At 40.2% G+C, this 17,652-nt stretch overlaps 1 protein-coding gene across 1 annotated transcript in view; it reads left to right on the top strand.

The window, feature by feature from the left end:
• The window catches only part of PDZD2 (PDZ domain containing 2), a gene marked incomplete at both ends in the record, with an annotated part of 280,449 nt that overhangs the window by 231,346 nt on the left and 31,451 nt on the right, over nt 1–17,652 (top strand). Inside the window, 6 exons of the mRNA XM_080699919.1 lie at nt 261–334; nt 481–706; nt 1,444–1,561; nt 3,406–3,538; nt 12,289–12,370; nt 13,814–13,848. Coding sequence (XP_080556045.1) covers nt 261–334; nt 481–706; nt 1,444–1,561; nt 3,406–3,538; nt 12,289–12,370; nt 13,814–13,848 — 668 coding nt within the window. The remainder of the gene's footprint in view (nt 1–260; nt 335–480; nt 707–1,443; nt 1,562–3,405; nt 3,539–12,288; nt 12,371–13,813; nt 13,849–17,652) is intronic.

A 17,652-nucleotide genomic window follows, 5' to 3' on the forward strand; every position in this document is an offset into this window, starting at 1 on the left:
CAATGTAGTAGAACCAAGCAGTTAGATTCCTGCAGATTTAAAGCTTAATGTTAGCCAGGTTTAGCGGCACGTGCTTGCAATCCCAGTGAAGTCAGCCTCCACAACTTAGTGGGGCTCTCAGCCACTTAGTGAGACTCTGTTTCCAAATAAAAAATAAAGTAGGGGGTATACCCTGGAGGTAGAAAGCCCCTGAGTTCCATCCCCAATACCAAAAGAAAAAAAAAGCTTAATGGGAAATAATTCTCATATTTGATCACTAGGTGATGAAATCCTAGATGTCAATGGAATACCAATAAAGGGCTTGACGTTTCAAGAGGCCATTCACACCTTCAAGGTAACAGCATTTTGATTGCGCTCCTTTCTCCTCTGTGTTTTTCCTCCTTTACTTCCTTCTGGGATGGGTTTTTGTCCTTTTTTTTCCCACTCTTTGTTATAAAGACAGTCTGAATGTTTCAGCTCACCTTCCTTCTTGTTTTGCAGCAAATCCGGAGCGGGCTGTTTGTCCTAACAGTACGCACGAAGTTACTGAGCCCCAGCCTGACGCCCTGCTCGACCCCCACGCACATGAGCAGATCGAGCTCCCCAAACTTCAACAGCGGTGGGGGGACTCCGGTGGGAGGCTCCGACGAAGGCAGCTCTTCATCCTTGGGCCGGAAGGCTCCGGGGCCCAAGGACAGGATTGTCATGGAGGTCACACTCAACAAAGGTGGCCGCCACTGTTCCTCCTTCCGCTACGTCCTGAATAACAGCTCAGAATCTGTGCTTACGTTAAGCTTTTCTAACTTCCCTCTGAATTATTCCTTTGGAACCATCTGCCAGCAACAAACGGTGTTCTCTACATGGGCAGTGGGATCAAAAGTAGAGATTTTAGTCATTTTACAGAAGGGAGGGAAAGTTACCAGTAGTGCAAGCTCTTTAAACTCTCTCCACATGAGTCATTGGGAGTCAGACTCCTGTTAAAACAAAAGCTCAGGCTCGCTGAAGCCTCGGGCTCGTAGAACACTGCAAAGAATTATAGACTGTAGTTATGAACACTGTTAACACCCGTAACTAGAACTCACGTGTGATCACCAACTCCTACTGCTCTGCCTCTTTGTTTTTCTTCCTCACCTTCTGTGGAAATATGATTAAGAATTAAATAATCACGAGCTTAGTTGCTGAAAAGAGCAGCAGCACATGCCTAAAAGGCTGTGTATCCAGCATAATATGACTTCTGTGTCAGAGGCAGAGGTGAGGAGGCCCTTTGGACTGAGAAGAGTAGACTATTGGAAGAAAGAGAAGCAGAATTTCCATTCTGATTCTGAGCGAAAGCTAAATGGTTATTGGTCTAAATATAATGGTTATTGGCCTAGATAAATGTTAATAATTTCAGAGAAGTTCTGCTTCTTTTCTGGTTGCCGTGTAATTTTTGTTTTGGTTGTCTTTGACTGGTGTCTCTCCCAGAGCCGAGAGTTGGATTGGGCATTGGTGCCTGCTGCTTGGCTTTGGAAAACAGCCCTCCTGGTATCTACATCCACAGCCTCGCCCCGGGATCAGTGGCCAAGATGGAGAGCAACCTGAGGTCTGTGGCATCCCTGGGAATATAGGGTTCCGGCATGTTCTCAAATATGTAAATACATACTCACATAAAAGATATTTCCTCTGTTACATTCCTGTATGGATTTCTATATCTTTATATTATTTCCAATACCATAGCCAAGAAGACAGTTAACAGCATCTCGAAAGACAAAAGTCTGATATAAAGGAAATGTGATTGAATTCAAGGACTCTAGGTCTTGGTTTCTCTACCCGTTTTGCTCTCTATGGACTCAGAAGTTCAATTTCATAATCTTGACAAAATACACTACACATATGTCTATGATTTTCTCAATACAGTCTTTCACCTTTCTATTCACTTACACAAAATTCAGACAAGATTCTAGAACTTCTCAGGATGGTTTCCTGTCGCTGCATCCCAGAGATTCCTGAAACCACGCCCTTGGAAGAGAGGCCTTTCACATCAATCATCAGTTCTCTCTCCGGCTTTTTCCATTGCTCTCATTCCTGTTTGAGTGGCAGAGCCTAGGTGCCTGTGGTCTGAAATCACGGAGCATCTGATTTCTTAGTCCACATGGTTGAGTTGTATCATAAGTATTCTGTTTACGCAAGGACTTGTCTAGGTGTTCCATTATGTTGTACTGCAGTGGCTCGGTGCCTACCTGAACTTCACAAGAATGTGCACGCATCGTTCAAAGCATTCTGGGCGGACAGTATCACCTTTCTCCCATGAAATCTTCTAGGCCCTTCAGCAGTTGAAGAATTGTCCAAAAGGCATTCATTGAGGTTGTCATGTGGGGGCCCTGTTAATAGATGGTATTACAGTTTTGGTTAGTCATCAGAGTGAATTTCCATATGAAAAAACAACAAATCATTCAAATACTTCAGAGAAAATATGCTTTTAGAACCCAAGCAAAAAAATGACATCCCAATATGTTTCTTTCTTGAATGGTTCCATATGTCTAGAGTCTGCCAAATGAACATTCTTCAAACCTCTATGTAAAGAGTCTTTGTTCTCTCCTACTGAGTGTTCTCCCTATAATTTCAAGTCAAAATGGGCAACTTGTCCCCAATTTCTCATTTTTTCGAATTTGAAACATTTTTACAAATTCTTGGGTAACCTTTGAGTTTCAGATATTTCCTCCTTAAATTATATTATGATAATCATTTCAAGATGGCAAGAAGAAAGAAGAAACTGAGGGTGGTTCAGGGCCTGTCCCATTATGATTGAGAGTCACACAGACCTGTGTTAGCTCAACAGCAGGTGGCATCTGAGTGACCTCTCTGAGCCTGTGGCCTTATCCACATAATAGGGGAATTGCCCCACCTATTGAAAGCATTGCTACACAAGGTGCTTTACATAGGTAGGGTCCAGAATACAGTATGTGCTCAAGAAATAGTAGCCGTTGTTGCCCTTTTTTACAGTTTAACTACTTCTGAAAATGCCAGCTGAGATGGATAATGGCTTTTGCTAACTTAAAATCCTATATATTTACATAAATGTGTTGAGTTTTACACATATGCAAAGATGAAAGGATGGCATTTACTTCTTTGAAGTATTGAGAAAAGATTTCATATTATAAACCTCTTTCAGAAGGAAGGCTTCTTATCTTTTAAAATGCTGACTGTTAAAACCAGGCACGGTGGTGCAGCCTAGAATCCCAGTACTTGGGAGACTGAGACAGGAAGATCATGAGTTCAAAACTAGTCTCAACAACTTAGACTCTCAGCAACCTAGTGAGACCCTGTTTCAAAACAAAAACATAAAAAGAGCTGGAGGTGTAGCTTGTCAGAAGAATGTCCCTGGCATCAATCAAAAACTAACGCTGATTGTTAACCACAAGGTGTTGATTTTGTCTCCCTCCCTAGCCGTGGAGACCAAATCCTGGAAGTGAACTCGGTCAACGTTCGCCATGCTGCTTTAAGCAAAGTACACTCCATCTTGAGCAAACTGCCCCCGGGACCTGTCCGCCTGGTTGTCGGCCGGCACCCTAATCCCAAGGTGAAGTATCTCGGCCTTTTCTGAGTCTAGAAGGTAGCCTGGCATTTTGTCCCAGGATGACACAACACTTCTTTTTTTTTTTTTGTATTGGAGATGGGACCCAGCGACAATCTACCCCCTAAGCTACACCCTCAGCCCGACTTTTATCTTTTATTTTGAAACAGGGTCTCTCACTGGGTTATGATAGTGTCACTACTTGCTGAGGCTGTCATCAAACCTGCCTTCCTCCTGTCTCAACCTCCCAAGTACTGCAATTACAGTTCTGTGCCACCACGCCCAGCTAAAACACACTTTTTTTTTTTTTATGGTGGTACTGGGGGTAGAACCCAGGGGCTTTCTGCCTCCAGGCTCTACTCCCAGACCTATTTTTATATTTTTTTTATTTGGAAACAGGGTCTCACTGAGTTGCTGAGAGCCTCACTAAGTAGCCGAGGCTGGCTTTGAACCTGTGCAATCCTCCTGTCTCAGCCTCCCAAGCACGGGGATTACAAACGTGCACCACCATGCCCAGATTAACACACACTCTTTGTGAGAGAGTTTGCCCAACAGGGAAAAGAAAGTCAGCCTATGGCTGATACATGTGGAAGAGGAATCCGTGGTCTGGACTTCTTCATCCTCAAAGAAAATATTGACAATGTTATAAGCTGAATTTAAAATTTGGTCTAGAGGGCTGGACTCTGGGGCCAGTCTCAGCTACTTAGCTCAAGCAGAAGGATCACTTGAGCCCAGGAGTTAAAGGTCAACCTGGGCAATACTGTAAGAACCTGTCTCTGGAAAGGAATGAAGAAAAAAAGTAAAAAGTTAAAAATTTAAAAATAAGTAAATAAATAAAATTTGGTTTTTGTTTTTTTGGTTTTTTTTTTTTTTTTTTTTTTTTTTTTGGTGGTACTGGGGGTGGAACCCAGAGGCTTTCTACCTCCGGGCTATACTTCCAGACCTTTTTTATATTTTATTTGGAAACAAGGTCTTACTAAGTTGCTGAGAGCCTCACTAAGTAGCTGAGGCTGGCTTCAAACCCGTGAGATCCTCCTGTCTCAGCCTCCCAAGCGCAGGGATTACAAGCGTGCGCCACCACGCCCGCCTCTAAAATTTGGTTTACTAGAAGGTAGGAATGCTGGGTTCTGAGTAACTCCCACTGGCTGACTGCTGGTGAGATACTTAACCTCCTTGGGGTTCTGCAGTAAGAAAAACAGAACATTGGGCTGGATGATCTGTAAGACCCTTTTGGGTTCAAGATAAGAAATCTTTTTTCTTAACTACAATTTTTTGTTGCCAACATGTTAGAAATTCTTTCATCTTTAGTTTTAATACTAATTAATTAATTAATTCTTAAATCAGTTCCAGTGAATTTTAAGCCTTTTCTATAAGAAATGAGAATACAAATAAGTCAGTCAAGCTGTGGCCCCATGCCTTGATCTGGGGATGCAGTGGCAGGGATGGAGCCTGGACCAAAGATCGCCCTTGAATGATTCAAAGGCAACCGCCCTACTCATCTTTAGATCATTTTTCCTGTACTCATCCTCAGAAATATCTTGCATAAAAATATATAATCACATAAAATATATTTTTATATAATAAGTATCATTAATATAAAACCACATCCTATCTCCACTCTTTCCTTAATTCCATTTGCCGCTCTCCTTCCCAGGGTCCTGATGTGTTGTCTTAGACTCTGCTCTACTTTGTAGAATCTTCTCACCACTGCCCCTTTGGCTGTTCCATTCATATCAGTCGCCACAAAGTTGCAGCTAGAGCCTTCCTCGGCTCCTGCCTACAGGGTCTCCACTTGTCTTCTACCACCCACTCTACCTCCTCTCACCTCCCTAAGCTGTGGCTGACCTAATACATCCCTGGGAGATGTTATCAAAAATTAAGGTTTTTTTTTTAATTTATTTATTTTTTTATTGGTACACTGTATTCATACATCATAGTGGGATACAAACTTTTGTAGACATACATGCACACATCGCCCAGTCAGCCCCCACCCGATCCCCACCCCATTCTCTCCCCATCCCTCCCTCCCATGCTTGGCTTAGTGGTTGACATCTAGTATTATAGCAATTTATCCAAAATTAAAAATGATAATCTCACATAACAGTTTCATTTGTCTGATACCAAGCTTTTGATGACTTAAAGATAACATTTCAATATTTCTTTTTACTTTCTTTCTTACCAGAGAATATTTTTTTCTATTTTTTTAGGTGAAACTATTATATATTTATATATTTATTTTTCAGAAAAAAAAACTCTATCCTAATATAGAATATGGACTCTAGATACCCAAAATGATCTTGAAAAAAAACAAAGCTAGAAGATATATATTTTCTGATTTCAAACCATATAAAGCTACAATAATTGAAACAGTGTAGTACTATTCTAAAGGCAGATATATAAATCATTGGAGTTAAATAAAAGCCTAGAGCTAAATTCTTCCCTATATTGTCGTTATTTTTGACAAGGTTTCCACGAACATTTGGTGGTAGAAATAATAATCTTTTAACTAAATATTGTTGAAACATATTAATTACATGGAAAAGAATAAAGTTGGACCCTTACCTAATCCCATATACAAATATTAACTCAAAATAGATAAAAGACCTAAATATAAATCTTAAGACTATAAACTTTTAAGAGAAAATCTGGGTCATAAAACCTCACAACACTGAAATTGGCAGTGATTTCTTGGATATGATTTCAATGGCACAGGCAACAGAAGAGTATACAAACTCCCTAAAAAATAAAAAAAAAATATTGTATATCCAAAGACAATGTAAACAGAGTTAACAGTTACTAATAGAATGGGATAAAATATTTCCAAATGCTATATCTGAAGGTATATTAATATTCCAACTAGAAATCCTAAAAATTAACAACAATAAAGGCAAACAATACCATTTAGAGATAGGTAAAAGACTAACATAAGTAATGAATCTCCACAGATAACCAATCTTAGTTGACTGTTGAATGGAAACTCTTGTTTCTCTGGTTCTGGTGTGTGTTACCTATTTCTTCTTTGTAGTTAATCTCTTTGAGTATTTTCTCTAGCGCTGGTTTTGAAGACATAAATTCCTTCAGTTTCTGTTTGTCATGGAAGCTTCTTATTTCTCCATCTAATTTGATAGAAAGTTTTGCTGGGTAGGAAATTTTTGACTGGAAGTTGTTTTCTTTCAGAGTTTGGAATATGTTACTCCAAGCCCTTCTGGCTCTCATGACTTGGATTGGGAAGTCTGGAGTGATTCTAATTGGTTTGCCTCTGAATGTCACTTGATCCTTTGTTTTTGTTGCCTTTAAGATTCTCTGCTTGGCTTCCACATTGGTCATTTTGACAATTATGTGGCGTGGGGATCCTCTTCTCCGATCCTGTCTAAAGGGAGTTCTATAAGTTTCCTGGACCTGTGTATCAACCTCTTGCTCTATGTCTGGAAAATTTTCTGCTATTACTTCCTTGAAGAGATTGTTGATCCCTTTGGTTTCACTTTCTTTTCCCTCCTCTATTCCACTTATTCTTAGGTTAGCTCTCTTAAAATGGGCCCATATTTCTTCAGTATCAGATTCCTGCTGTCAGATATTTTTTCCTAGATTAGAAACTATGCGTTCATTTTTGGAATGATCATCTTCTAAGAGTGAGATTCTGTTCTCCATGTGGTCTAATCGGTTGTTTGTGCTTTGAATTGAGGTCTTTACTTCATTAATTGCATCCTTTATCTCTTTATGGCTCTCTCTGAGTTCTTTTCGAAGCACCTCTATTATTTCTACAGTTATTTTCCTGATTTGATCTTCTAGAAATCTCTGATTTTCTGTTTTATCGGGTTCTGATGTTGTGGGGTTGTGGGCATTCATTGCTCCAGTATTATTCCTCTTTCCCATGATTTCGGAAGTTTGTGCCTTCTCTGGGTTCTTCCCTTGGGTCACTATGACTTCACTTAAGGTGCTCTGGATCTCGAGTCAGTAGTATCTCAGACCCCACTACTCCTTTACTGGCTTGTATCACAGAGTCTCCGACCCAGAGAGTCAATAGAGGCTGCTTTAGACTGTGGGGGGTGCCAGGTTGCACGTTCTCCTATGGTGTGATATCTCTGCCACCGCCACTCCCCCACTGGGTCAAGTCCCAGGGAGTACAGTACTGGGATTTCTCCTCTGTGGCCCGCAATTTGACTCACTGTTCTTGAGTACGCAGATGTAGCTATACTGGATTCGGTGAATTCTCTGCTGCTGCCGCTGGTGGCAATATGGCGCTGCTGTCACGCCCTCGGCCGTGAGGCTGGCGTATTTCTTCTTGGTTTTGATTTCCACTCTGAATCCCTGCGGCGTGTGCTGAGCTCAGCCACTGGGAGCTTTAGATTTTACCTGCGGCGAGAAATCCCGCCTGGCTGTTCCGCAGCGGCTCATCTCGGCTTGCTGTAGCCGTTCGGTGAATTTGCCGCTGCCCCCAGCAGTATGACGCTGCTGCCACATCCTCGGGCGTGAGGCCGGTTATCTCCTCTGTGGCTCTGAGCTCTGTTCTCAGTCCGCTTTCTCTCTGGAGCCTGGTGATTTTTTTGTTTCTCTGGTGATGGTGTTTTCTGGCTATGAAAGGCGCTGATTTTGTGGTAATGGAGATTGGTTGTTAGCGGGGCTCTTAAGCCCCGCTTTTCTCGGTCGCCATCTTCCCGGAAGTCCTCAAAAAAATTAAGTTTTTATATGACTACAATGCACCAGTAAAATTTTTTTAAAAAAGAAAGAAAATTAAGATTTCAGTGGTTTGCAGTCATTAGCCTCAAGGAATGTCTGACTTTGACATCCTTTCCAGCATAACACGGGCCGTGATATGTTCAGAGTCCGTTTCATCTTGACCCAAGAGCATCTGCCTGTTTGCCAATATAATCAAACATCAAAACGGCATTTCAGTGCAGAGTGTCAGAGTCCTGGTGGAGGGATGGGCTAAGAGCCCGATGAGAGGCCTGGTCGACTCCTGTTTCTTGTCACGGTAAAATGGCCTTCTGTGACGGTATTGGAGATGTACCAGCAAATGTCAATATTGGGCTGGATTTCACGTTTCTTCCTAGGTAAACGTGGTATTCTCGGTTATAACATCATAGTATATATTCCTTTTGGTCAAAATTTCATTTAATGTTTAACGTATTTTCATACCAATTATCCAAGCATTTCATGCCAGTAGTACATTTTGATACCAAATGTATGTGATTCCTTAGTTTTTGTGTTGTTCCAAGAAAAATACCACAAGGATTTTCTTTTCCTCTGTTTCTCATAATGTCTGCAGCAGTGGCTGCCCATTGGAGATATCTGAACCTTCCAGGTCTAGACAGGCTCAAATTTGGACCTGCTAGGATGGCAACTTTTAGCTTATGTTAAGTAGAAAAAAGTAATAGAAACCCGTTTTTCTCCCACTCTGAAAAACAATTGCAAATATTGAAAGTCTAGTATCAAGAAAAAGAGCAACTGCTCTTGAAGCTGATATTTTTCCTGGCGCAGTTGTACAAACTTTGCTTTATGGAAGTATGTGTGTGCGCAAATGTATATGCTTGTGTGTGGGTATGTGTACATATTTCATTTCCTCTGAAGCCTACTATAAAGTATTACATAAAGACCTTGATGTGATTACAAACTGTCTGTTAGGTTAAATCCTGTATGGAAATATTTATCATTATTAAGACAAATAACTATTCCTATCCAAATATTATTTTAGCACACAAAATAATAAGTTTAAAATATTCTCACCTTTAAAATAGAAACTCTAAGCTGGGCGTGGTGGCGCACGCTTGTAATCCCCATGCTTGGGAAGCTGAGACAGGTGGATCACGCAGGTTCGAAGCCAGCCTCAGCTACTTAGTGAGGCTCTCAGCAACTTAGTGAGACCCTGTTTCCAAATAAAAAATAAAATGGGTCTGTGAGTATAGCCCGGAGGTAGAAAGCCTCTGGGTTCCACCCCCAGTACCATAAAAAAAAAAAGAAACTCTAAACCAGACATAGTGGAACACATCTGTAATCCCACTACTTGGGAGGCTGAGACAGAAAAGATCTCAGGTTCAAGGACAGCCTTAGCAACAAAGAAAGACTCTCTGACAAGGCGTGGTGGCACATACCTCAATCCCAGTATTTGGGAGGCTGAGACAGGAGGATCGCACAAGTTCGAGGCCAGCCTCAGCTACTTAGTGAGGCTCTCAGCAACTTAGTGAAACCCTGTTTCCAAATAAATTATAAAATAGGGTTGGGGTGTAGCCTGGAGGTAGAAAACCCCTGGGTTCCACTCCCCAGTACCACAAAAAATTAAAAAAAAAAATAGTATCACAGTTTAGTACATTTTAGTCTTTCAGAAAATCTTCCATGAATAATGACAAGTTAATAGAAAAAATAACAAATAATAGACAAACTAATATAAAATACAATTTCATGAATGTTCCATTATACTAATAAATATAGAAGGAATAGAAGAATTACAATGTAGCTGTTTTGAAAACTTCATAGTAGTAATTAATTCAGCCATGAATTTAGTAAAAATACTAAAACCATGGTGTAAAAATATATTGGGGAGCAGGATATTTACTTAATCCTAAACTATCTCCTCATAGATTACTCAGTAATGGCCTAAAAAAATATTCCAGTAGAGAACTCTAACCAGTTGTCTGTCCTAACCAAAGAAATCAAAGTTATCACCAGTGATAGATGCATTGACCCTGAAGGCCTCTGGGTACACTAAGAGGGAGCCACTGTTGTAGTTTTTCTGCCCCAAAAAAAAAAAAATGCATAATCTGATTCTCAGCCTGGGTCTCTTCCAAAATATCAGTATTTTGAAAGACAAAGAAAGGGTCAGAACTGTTTCTGATTAACAGAGACTAAAGCCAGATCCTGGATTGCCAAAAACAATCTTTTTATAAAGCATTATTATGAGAAGTTAGTCCAAGATGGTCCTTCAAGATGATCTTGCACCAGGATGTAAATCAGTTACATCATTGTACACAACATTGCGTTCAACTGGCATTTCTTCCTTACCAAGACTTTGTCCATGAAGGAAGCCTCAAGCTGGTTTAAATTTTGGAGGGGAGCCCTCATCTCATCATAAGTTGCTGTCAGACTTTCTAGGAGCTAGTTTCAACCTATAGACACGCTTTGAGGAGGACTTCCAAGAGTCAGACAATACTGGAACAGCTGACTAAATTGAAATATAAAGAATTCCAGCATCTAGGAGGCTGAGACAGGAGGATTGTGGTTCCAGGACAGCCTCAGCTACTGAGTGAGGCCTTTTGCAACTCAGTGAGACCCTGTTTCAAACTAAAGAATAAAAAGTAGGGCTGGGGGTGTATCTTGGAGGTAAAATGCACCTGGGTTCCATCGTCAATATTTCAAAATAAAGAAAGAAAGAATAAAAAATAGGGCTGGGGGTGTAGTTCAGAGGTAGAATGCCCCTGGGTCCATCCCCAGTGCCACTAAATTAATTAATTAATTTTAAAAAATAAAATAAAGCCGGGCATGGTGGTGCACGCTTGTAATCCCAGCATTTGGGAGACTGAGACCGGAGGATCGTGGTTCATGGACAGCCTCAGCTACTTAGTGAGGCCCTCTGCAACTCAGTGAGACCCTGTTTCAAAATAAAAAGAATTTTTAAAAATGTGCAGGGAGTGTAGCTCAGAGGTCAAATGCCCCTGGGTTCCATCCCAGACCCACACACACAAAAAAAAAGAAATATAAAATGTATTATATTAGACAGTCATCAAAAATAAATTTCCTAAATCAGATAATAGTATAGTTATTTGAGATAATGTCCTTGTCTTTATGAGATACGTGTTAAAATATTCATGGGTGAAAGACCATGATTATCTGCAGCTTGCAAATGTTGTAGCAGAAAGTCATAGCCATATGTGTGTACACACACAGAAAAGATTGCGAATGGATGTGGCAAGGCGTTAAAAATTTTAAAACCCAGGTGAAGCGTATGCTGTTCTTACACTGCTATTGCATTTTTTTGTAGGCTTAATTTTATTTCAAGTTTTAGGGGGATTTTCTTGTTGGTTTTGGCTTTTTTGTATTGGGGATTAAGCCCAGGGGCATTCTACCTCCAACCTATACCCCTAGCCCTTTTTATTTTTTATACATTATTTTTATTGGTTTTTGTTTGTTTGTTTTTGGTGCTACTGGGGTTCCTGGAAGCCCTTTGATCTCTGGGCTACACTCCCAGACCTATTTTTACATTTTTATTTGGAAACAGGGTCTCCTAAGCCAGCGCGCGCGGCTGGCTTCGAACCTGCGCGATCCTCCTGTCTCTGCCTCCCAAGCGCGGGGATCACAAGCGTGCGCCACCACGCCCGGCCGTTTTGTTTTGTTTTTAAACGGAGTCTCAGTAAGTTGCTAAGGCTGTCTTCAAACCCATGATCCTCCTGTCTCAGTCTCTCAAGTACTGGCATTACAGATATAGGCCACCACACCAGGCTTAAAGAAAGTTTTAAAACAGGAACTTGAAGTGTTCTAGAGAGAGGCGGGTACTAGCCATGACACTGGTGATGGCTGAATGGTTTGTTTCATGAACTTGGGAGCCAGCCGAAGGCCATCAGATGTACATCATCTGAAGCAATCCGCTAACCCAGCTGTATTTATGTGTCCAGCATTATTGCATCAAAGGATGGCCATTATCTTCTACCCTGAGCTTTGTTTTTTTATCTGTATTCAACTCCGGTTCTGTTCCTACCTACTTTTAGGGGAGGGGGAGAAATAAATAAATAAAACCGTCTTAATTTGTGCTTTCTGCTGAAAACCAGGTTTCCGAGCAAGAAATGGATGAAGTGATAGCACGCAGCACTTATCAGGAGAGCAAAGAGGCCAGTTCCTCTCCTGGTGTAGGTACTGTAATTGCACATTTTCCTTCAACATTCAGAAGAGTGTCTCGTTAAGCTCACCCATGAGGCACTCCCAGTGCCAGGTATTGGCTCCTTTGCAATTATCAGGGATGGTGGAAGTAGCTGTCAGAGAGTCTGTCTATGAGTTCTCCTGGCTGGTGCTTTTGATGTCTGTGGTTATTTAATGTGCTTCATTAAAGGCCTAATCATGCATGCTTCTTACACTACTTGCAAATAATTTGCAGAAGTTAACAGCTTTTTATGTATTTATGCACACTTCATCTGAAATACTATAGATGAGAGTGAAGAGACCAAAGTGTGGGTGATTTGGAGTTGCAGAGTATTAACCATCCCAAAGCCTGAGATTTCTTTATATGAATTTTAAAAGTTTCAATGCACAGCGAGTATAGGAGGCATCAAAAATCCTGATTTCCCCCTTATGTGGAAGAGTTTGGGCAGAGAAAAAGTGAAATCCTAGGAATTTCCTATGAGTTCCAAACATGGAATCATGTTTTTAAACTAATGTTTCCTGTAAGGTGGAAACCTAGAGGAACTCTGCAAACATTGCTAAACTCCAGATTCTCTTGATGTCCAAGACGACGTCCCAGAGGAAAAGGAACTGAGATATGAGTTACTGGTTGTCAGAGAAAAAGGAAGGCATAGATTTTTTTTGACAACCATGAAATACCCTGATTATTTGCATCCATAATTAATATATTTAAAGTGGACTCAGCCATAATAGGCTCTTTATTCAACCAGTCCATTATCATGAACTGCCTGAAAGCTATGCTTCCTTAATCCCAACATTTCCACTTGATCAGTTAGAAAAGATTTTGTTAAGCCACAGTCCTCATGCCCTAAATCTCTTTGGCTCATGGCATATAATTTAAAGTCTAAATAGCTGAACTTTTCCGTTAGAAACTAAAATAGCTATTCAGTCCTCTCGCTGGTTCTTTCATAGGTTCTTGGGTGGTGTTTGTCTGTTCGCTCATGCTTCTATCCATCCAGAAGATGTCACTAGACACTCACTGGATGGCAGGGCAGAGCCCAGCACCATGAGGTCTGACTGGTCAACATCCCCCCTCTACAGATTGTTAAGCAGTTATCCACTCATTGTTAAGTTGTATATGGAAATTGAGGTGTAGGTGGTATATACACTTTGAAAATTCAGAAGACATGACTTCCCTCTGGGGTCATCAGAAGGTAGTAGCACTGGACCCGGGGTTAGGAGCATGAGCCGAGTCCTGGGAGGCGGAGTGGGGTGAGGTCAGATACCCAGGTAGATGGCACACGTGCACACCCCTACCTACAGCACAGTCCATCAGCACTACTCGAGACAAGGAGGCTTTGTTTACTCTGCATGGCTCCTCCTTCTCTAGTTAAGTATGTAAGAATACTTGTGACTCAAACTTCATTTTGACCATATGGTGAATGTTGCCCTCTGCAGGTACCCCCTCGAAGAGTCCTTCTCTTACCAAAAAGGTGAGTCACATATAATATATATGTTTTACTATTAGTAATAGTAAAAGTAGTAGTTTTATATATATATATATATATATATATATTTATTTATTTATATATTATATATATTAAAACATATATCCAATGTTTTAATCATCATAGTGGCATGGTTCGAAATGCACATTTAATTACCTTTGCTTGAAGAAGATGGTCATAATACAATTAGGAACACACAAATATAAACTCGGAAAAGGCTATCACTACTACCAGTATTTTGTTGTTGTTTAGATGACACCAGCTTAAGGCTGTATACTTTAGGAACATAAATACACTTAATATGCAAAGAAGCCAGTAGCAATTAATATCACAGTTATATAGAAGTTAATAGGTACATATTAACTTAGATTTTATATGTACATATTAACTTAGATTTTACTTTTGGAGTGAAATTTGGAATTCATGGCTCAGAAAACTATAAATACAAGTCCCTGTATCTTAACAACATTGACAAAAGATTCAAAAGGAATCAAAGATAGCTTTAGAACTTTTTATAAATTCAGAAAACAGGTATCAGAAATGAACTTACTGGATTACAGTTGTTTATCACTTATACAATAATAAAACATTATTTTAGTCAAAGCAAATATATGTAAACCAAGTTTTAAGTGCTATTTTTAAAAAATCTGGATGGTACTAAATACATATATGGCAGAAATTCCAAAAATTTTATTAACCATTTTGTGTTTAAGGTCCAGATACAATGAATATTGTATAAAAGAGAGCACTAATTTGCTACCTTGCACATATTAAACCTATATTTTTAACTTTATAAACTCATATAATATTTAGGTAAAGCCTAGATACACAGCATATTTAGCCCTCAAATGTGTATGTGTATATGCGTATATGTATGTATATATATACATATATGTTATATATAATTATAGATATGTAGGCTATCAAATATACTACAAGAACTTTTATAACCCTGAGTTATAAATTAATCATTTAACAGGCTACAAAGCGCACAGACATTTAAACCCTGACTCAGTTGACTCAAGTTTCTTAAGTAATCAAAGGCCTAACAAACTAAACACAAAAGATTATCTCAATAAAACACACAATCTTTTTTTTCTTTAAGAAAACTATTTGGAAATGCTGCTAAGAGCAGAAAATATATTGTTTCAAATATAAAAGAGACAGCAGAAAACACAGGAAATTGCTTTAATAAAGTACAAAAACTTTTACTCCTAGGGTACTTTTTTTTTTTTTTTTGGTGGTACTGGGGTTCCTGGAAGCCCTTCTACCTCTGGGATACACTCCATGGGCTACACTCCCAGACCTATTTTTTAACCTTTTCATTTGGAAACAGGGTCTCTTAAGCCACCGAGGCTGGCTTCAAACCAGCGCGATCCTCCTGTCTCCGCCTCCCAAGCGCGGGGATTACAAGCGTGCTTCACCACGCCCAGCTCCTAGGCTACTTTTTATAAAATTTTCCAAGAACTGATCACTATTTTGAGAAAACCCAATTGTTTTAAACATATAATCAATGCATTATATTTGACTTCTAGAAAACCTTTTTTTAAATTTTATTTTCATTCTAACCAGCTTCACCACACATACAAAACTTCTTTCATATGTTTTATCCTTCACAAACCATTTGTAACTTCTTCAGACCCTCTACAACTTGCTCAATGTTTTGATTTTTTCCCCACATTTTCCTTTATATTTCATAACAGTCATTTAGAACAAAAATCTTGCCTCACAAAATCTTTTCACACCTAAAAGCACTTCCCTTTGAAAATCCAAGAATGTTCCTAGATAAAACAAAGTTAGATAACAAAACACATCTTAAATGTAGCAGTTGCTGTTCTCAAAGGTGGAGCCATTTTTCTTTACGTCTGTGCACTCGACATTTACCTTAATTGAGACCAGAGGTCAGACAAGGGGGATAGATTCTCTTTCTGGCTATATCTATATAAAGTGACAGTATTGGACTCACTTATTTCCCTAAATATCAGGTGAAAATATAGCAAAAAATCAACATGCTTTAGTTAAGGCAAAGTCTGGAAAATTCCCCCTCACTGACAGTACCTGCGTAGCACAGACTGGCTTAGCTAGAGCACAAAACATGTGATTCCACAGAGACAGTTTAGAGCTCACATTTATCTCAAAAGATTGGCCAGTAAAGTATAGTGGGTCTAGGTATTTGGTGTTAGCCAGGTGTGGTCGCACACACTTGTAATCCCAGCATACAGGAGGCTGAGACAGGAGGATCTCAGTTCGTAGACAGCCTCAGCTAATTAGTGAGGCCCTTTGCAACTCAGTGAGACCCTGTTTCCAAATAAAGAATAAAAATAGGACTGGGGATGCATCTCAGAGGTAGAATGCCACTGGGTTACACCCCCAGTGCCGCAAAATAAATATGTGTTGCTTAGTGAAGGTAGCTCCCTTGACTTACATCCAGGTCAGTTCCCTTCAAAATGTGTTCAGGACTCCAAATTTAATGAAAATGTAGATGTGCTCAAAATTCTGGGAGAACAACCCCTCATATGCACTTCTTTAGACTAGCAATTTATGTTCCCTCTGACCCGGGAATGGCATATGTTGGCCTAAAAGGGAGCATCTTATCTTTGGTGTTTTATGAACAAGCACTCATTTTCTAAGGAGAGTGGGCTTTGGTCAGAAAGAGAAAAAGAAAAAATAAATTCTTCTTCAAGTCCCATAGCTATTGGTTGGTTTTATTTTTATTTATTTATTTATTTATTTATTTTTTTTTGGTGATACTGGGGGTGGAACCTAGAGGCTTTCTACCTCTGGGCTATACTCCCAGACCTATTTTATATTTTATTTGGAAACAGGGTCTCACCAAGTTGCTGAAAGCCCCCTAAGTAGCTGAGGCTGGCTTCGAACCTGTGCGATCCTCCTGTCTCAGCCTCCCAAGCGCTGGGATTGTAAGTGTGCGCCATCACACCTGGCTATTGGTTGGTTTTTAAAGCAACACTTTTTTCCTTAGTCTCAAATAGGGTCTGGGAATAGCCGGGCATGGCAGTGCACACTTGTAATCCCAGCGCTTGGGAGACTGAAACTGGAGGATCGCACAGGTTCGAAGCAGCCTCAGCTACTTAGGCTCTCAGCAACTTAGTGAGACTCTGTTTCCAAATAAAATATAAAATAGATCTGGGAATATAGCCCGGAGGTAGAAAGCCCCTGGGTTCCACCCCAGTACCACAAAAAAAGGGGGGTCTGGTAGATGTCGCTTACATTTTAAGCATGGTTTACACAATAAAATATCAACAGACAGCTAAGAAGACCATATGAAGCTCTGCAGTTGTAGAGTAAGGAAGAAGGGGCAAAGGTACTACTAAGCTCCTTCCTGGCTTTAGAGTTCAAAGACCCTCACCAGGTCTCCAGGGACAGTGTCAGCTGCCACCCAGTTATCACTTGAATCTTCATGGCTTGGGGAGTTCCCCTGCCATCCAAGAACGGGAGCCATGACCAATAGGGCAGACTGAGTTTATGGTCTTTTGGTCCATGAAAGTGGATGATACAGTTTACACATGCACCTAAAAATTCAAACACAAGTAGAAAACACAAACATTTCAGTAGACTTACTAAAATGGATGCCTCTGTTGACTCTGAGGTCTCTACATGGGCCACCAGAAATGTCATGGGAAAAGGGTTGATTCTCAACTCAGGATTTCCAGGGTTCTCGGCGTATATGCTAGAAAAGAATTTCAGCACATGTCAGTCAGAGACACAGACAGAGGTTTATTTAGGAAAGTAAGAAATACACTTTTAAGGAAGAATGCAGGCCACCTCCAC

The sequence above is a fragment of the Muscardinus avellanarius genome (genome assembly GCF_963383645.1).
Source record: "Muscardinus avellanarius genome assembly, chromosome: 1".
NCBI classification, from domain to species: Eukaryota; Metazoa; Chordata; class Mammalia; order Rodentia; family Gliridae; genus Muscardinus; species Muscardinus avellanarius.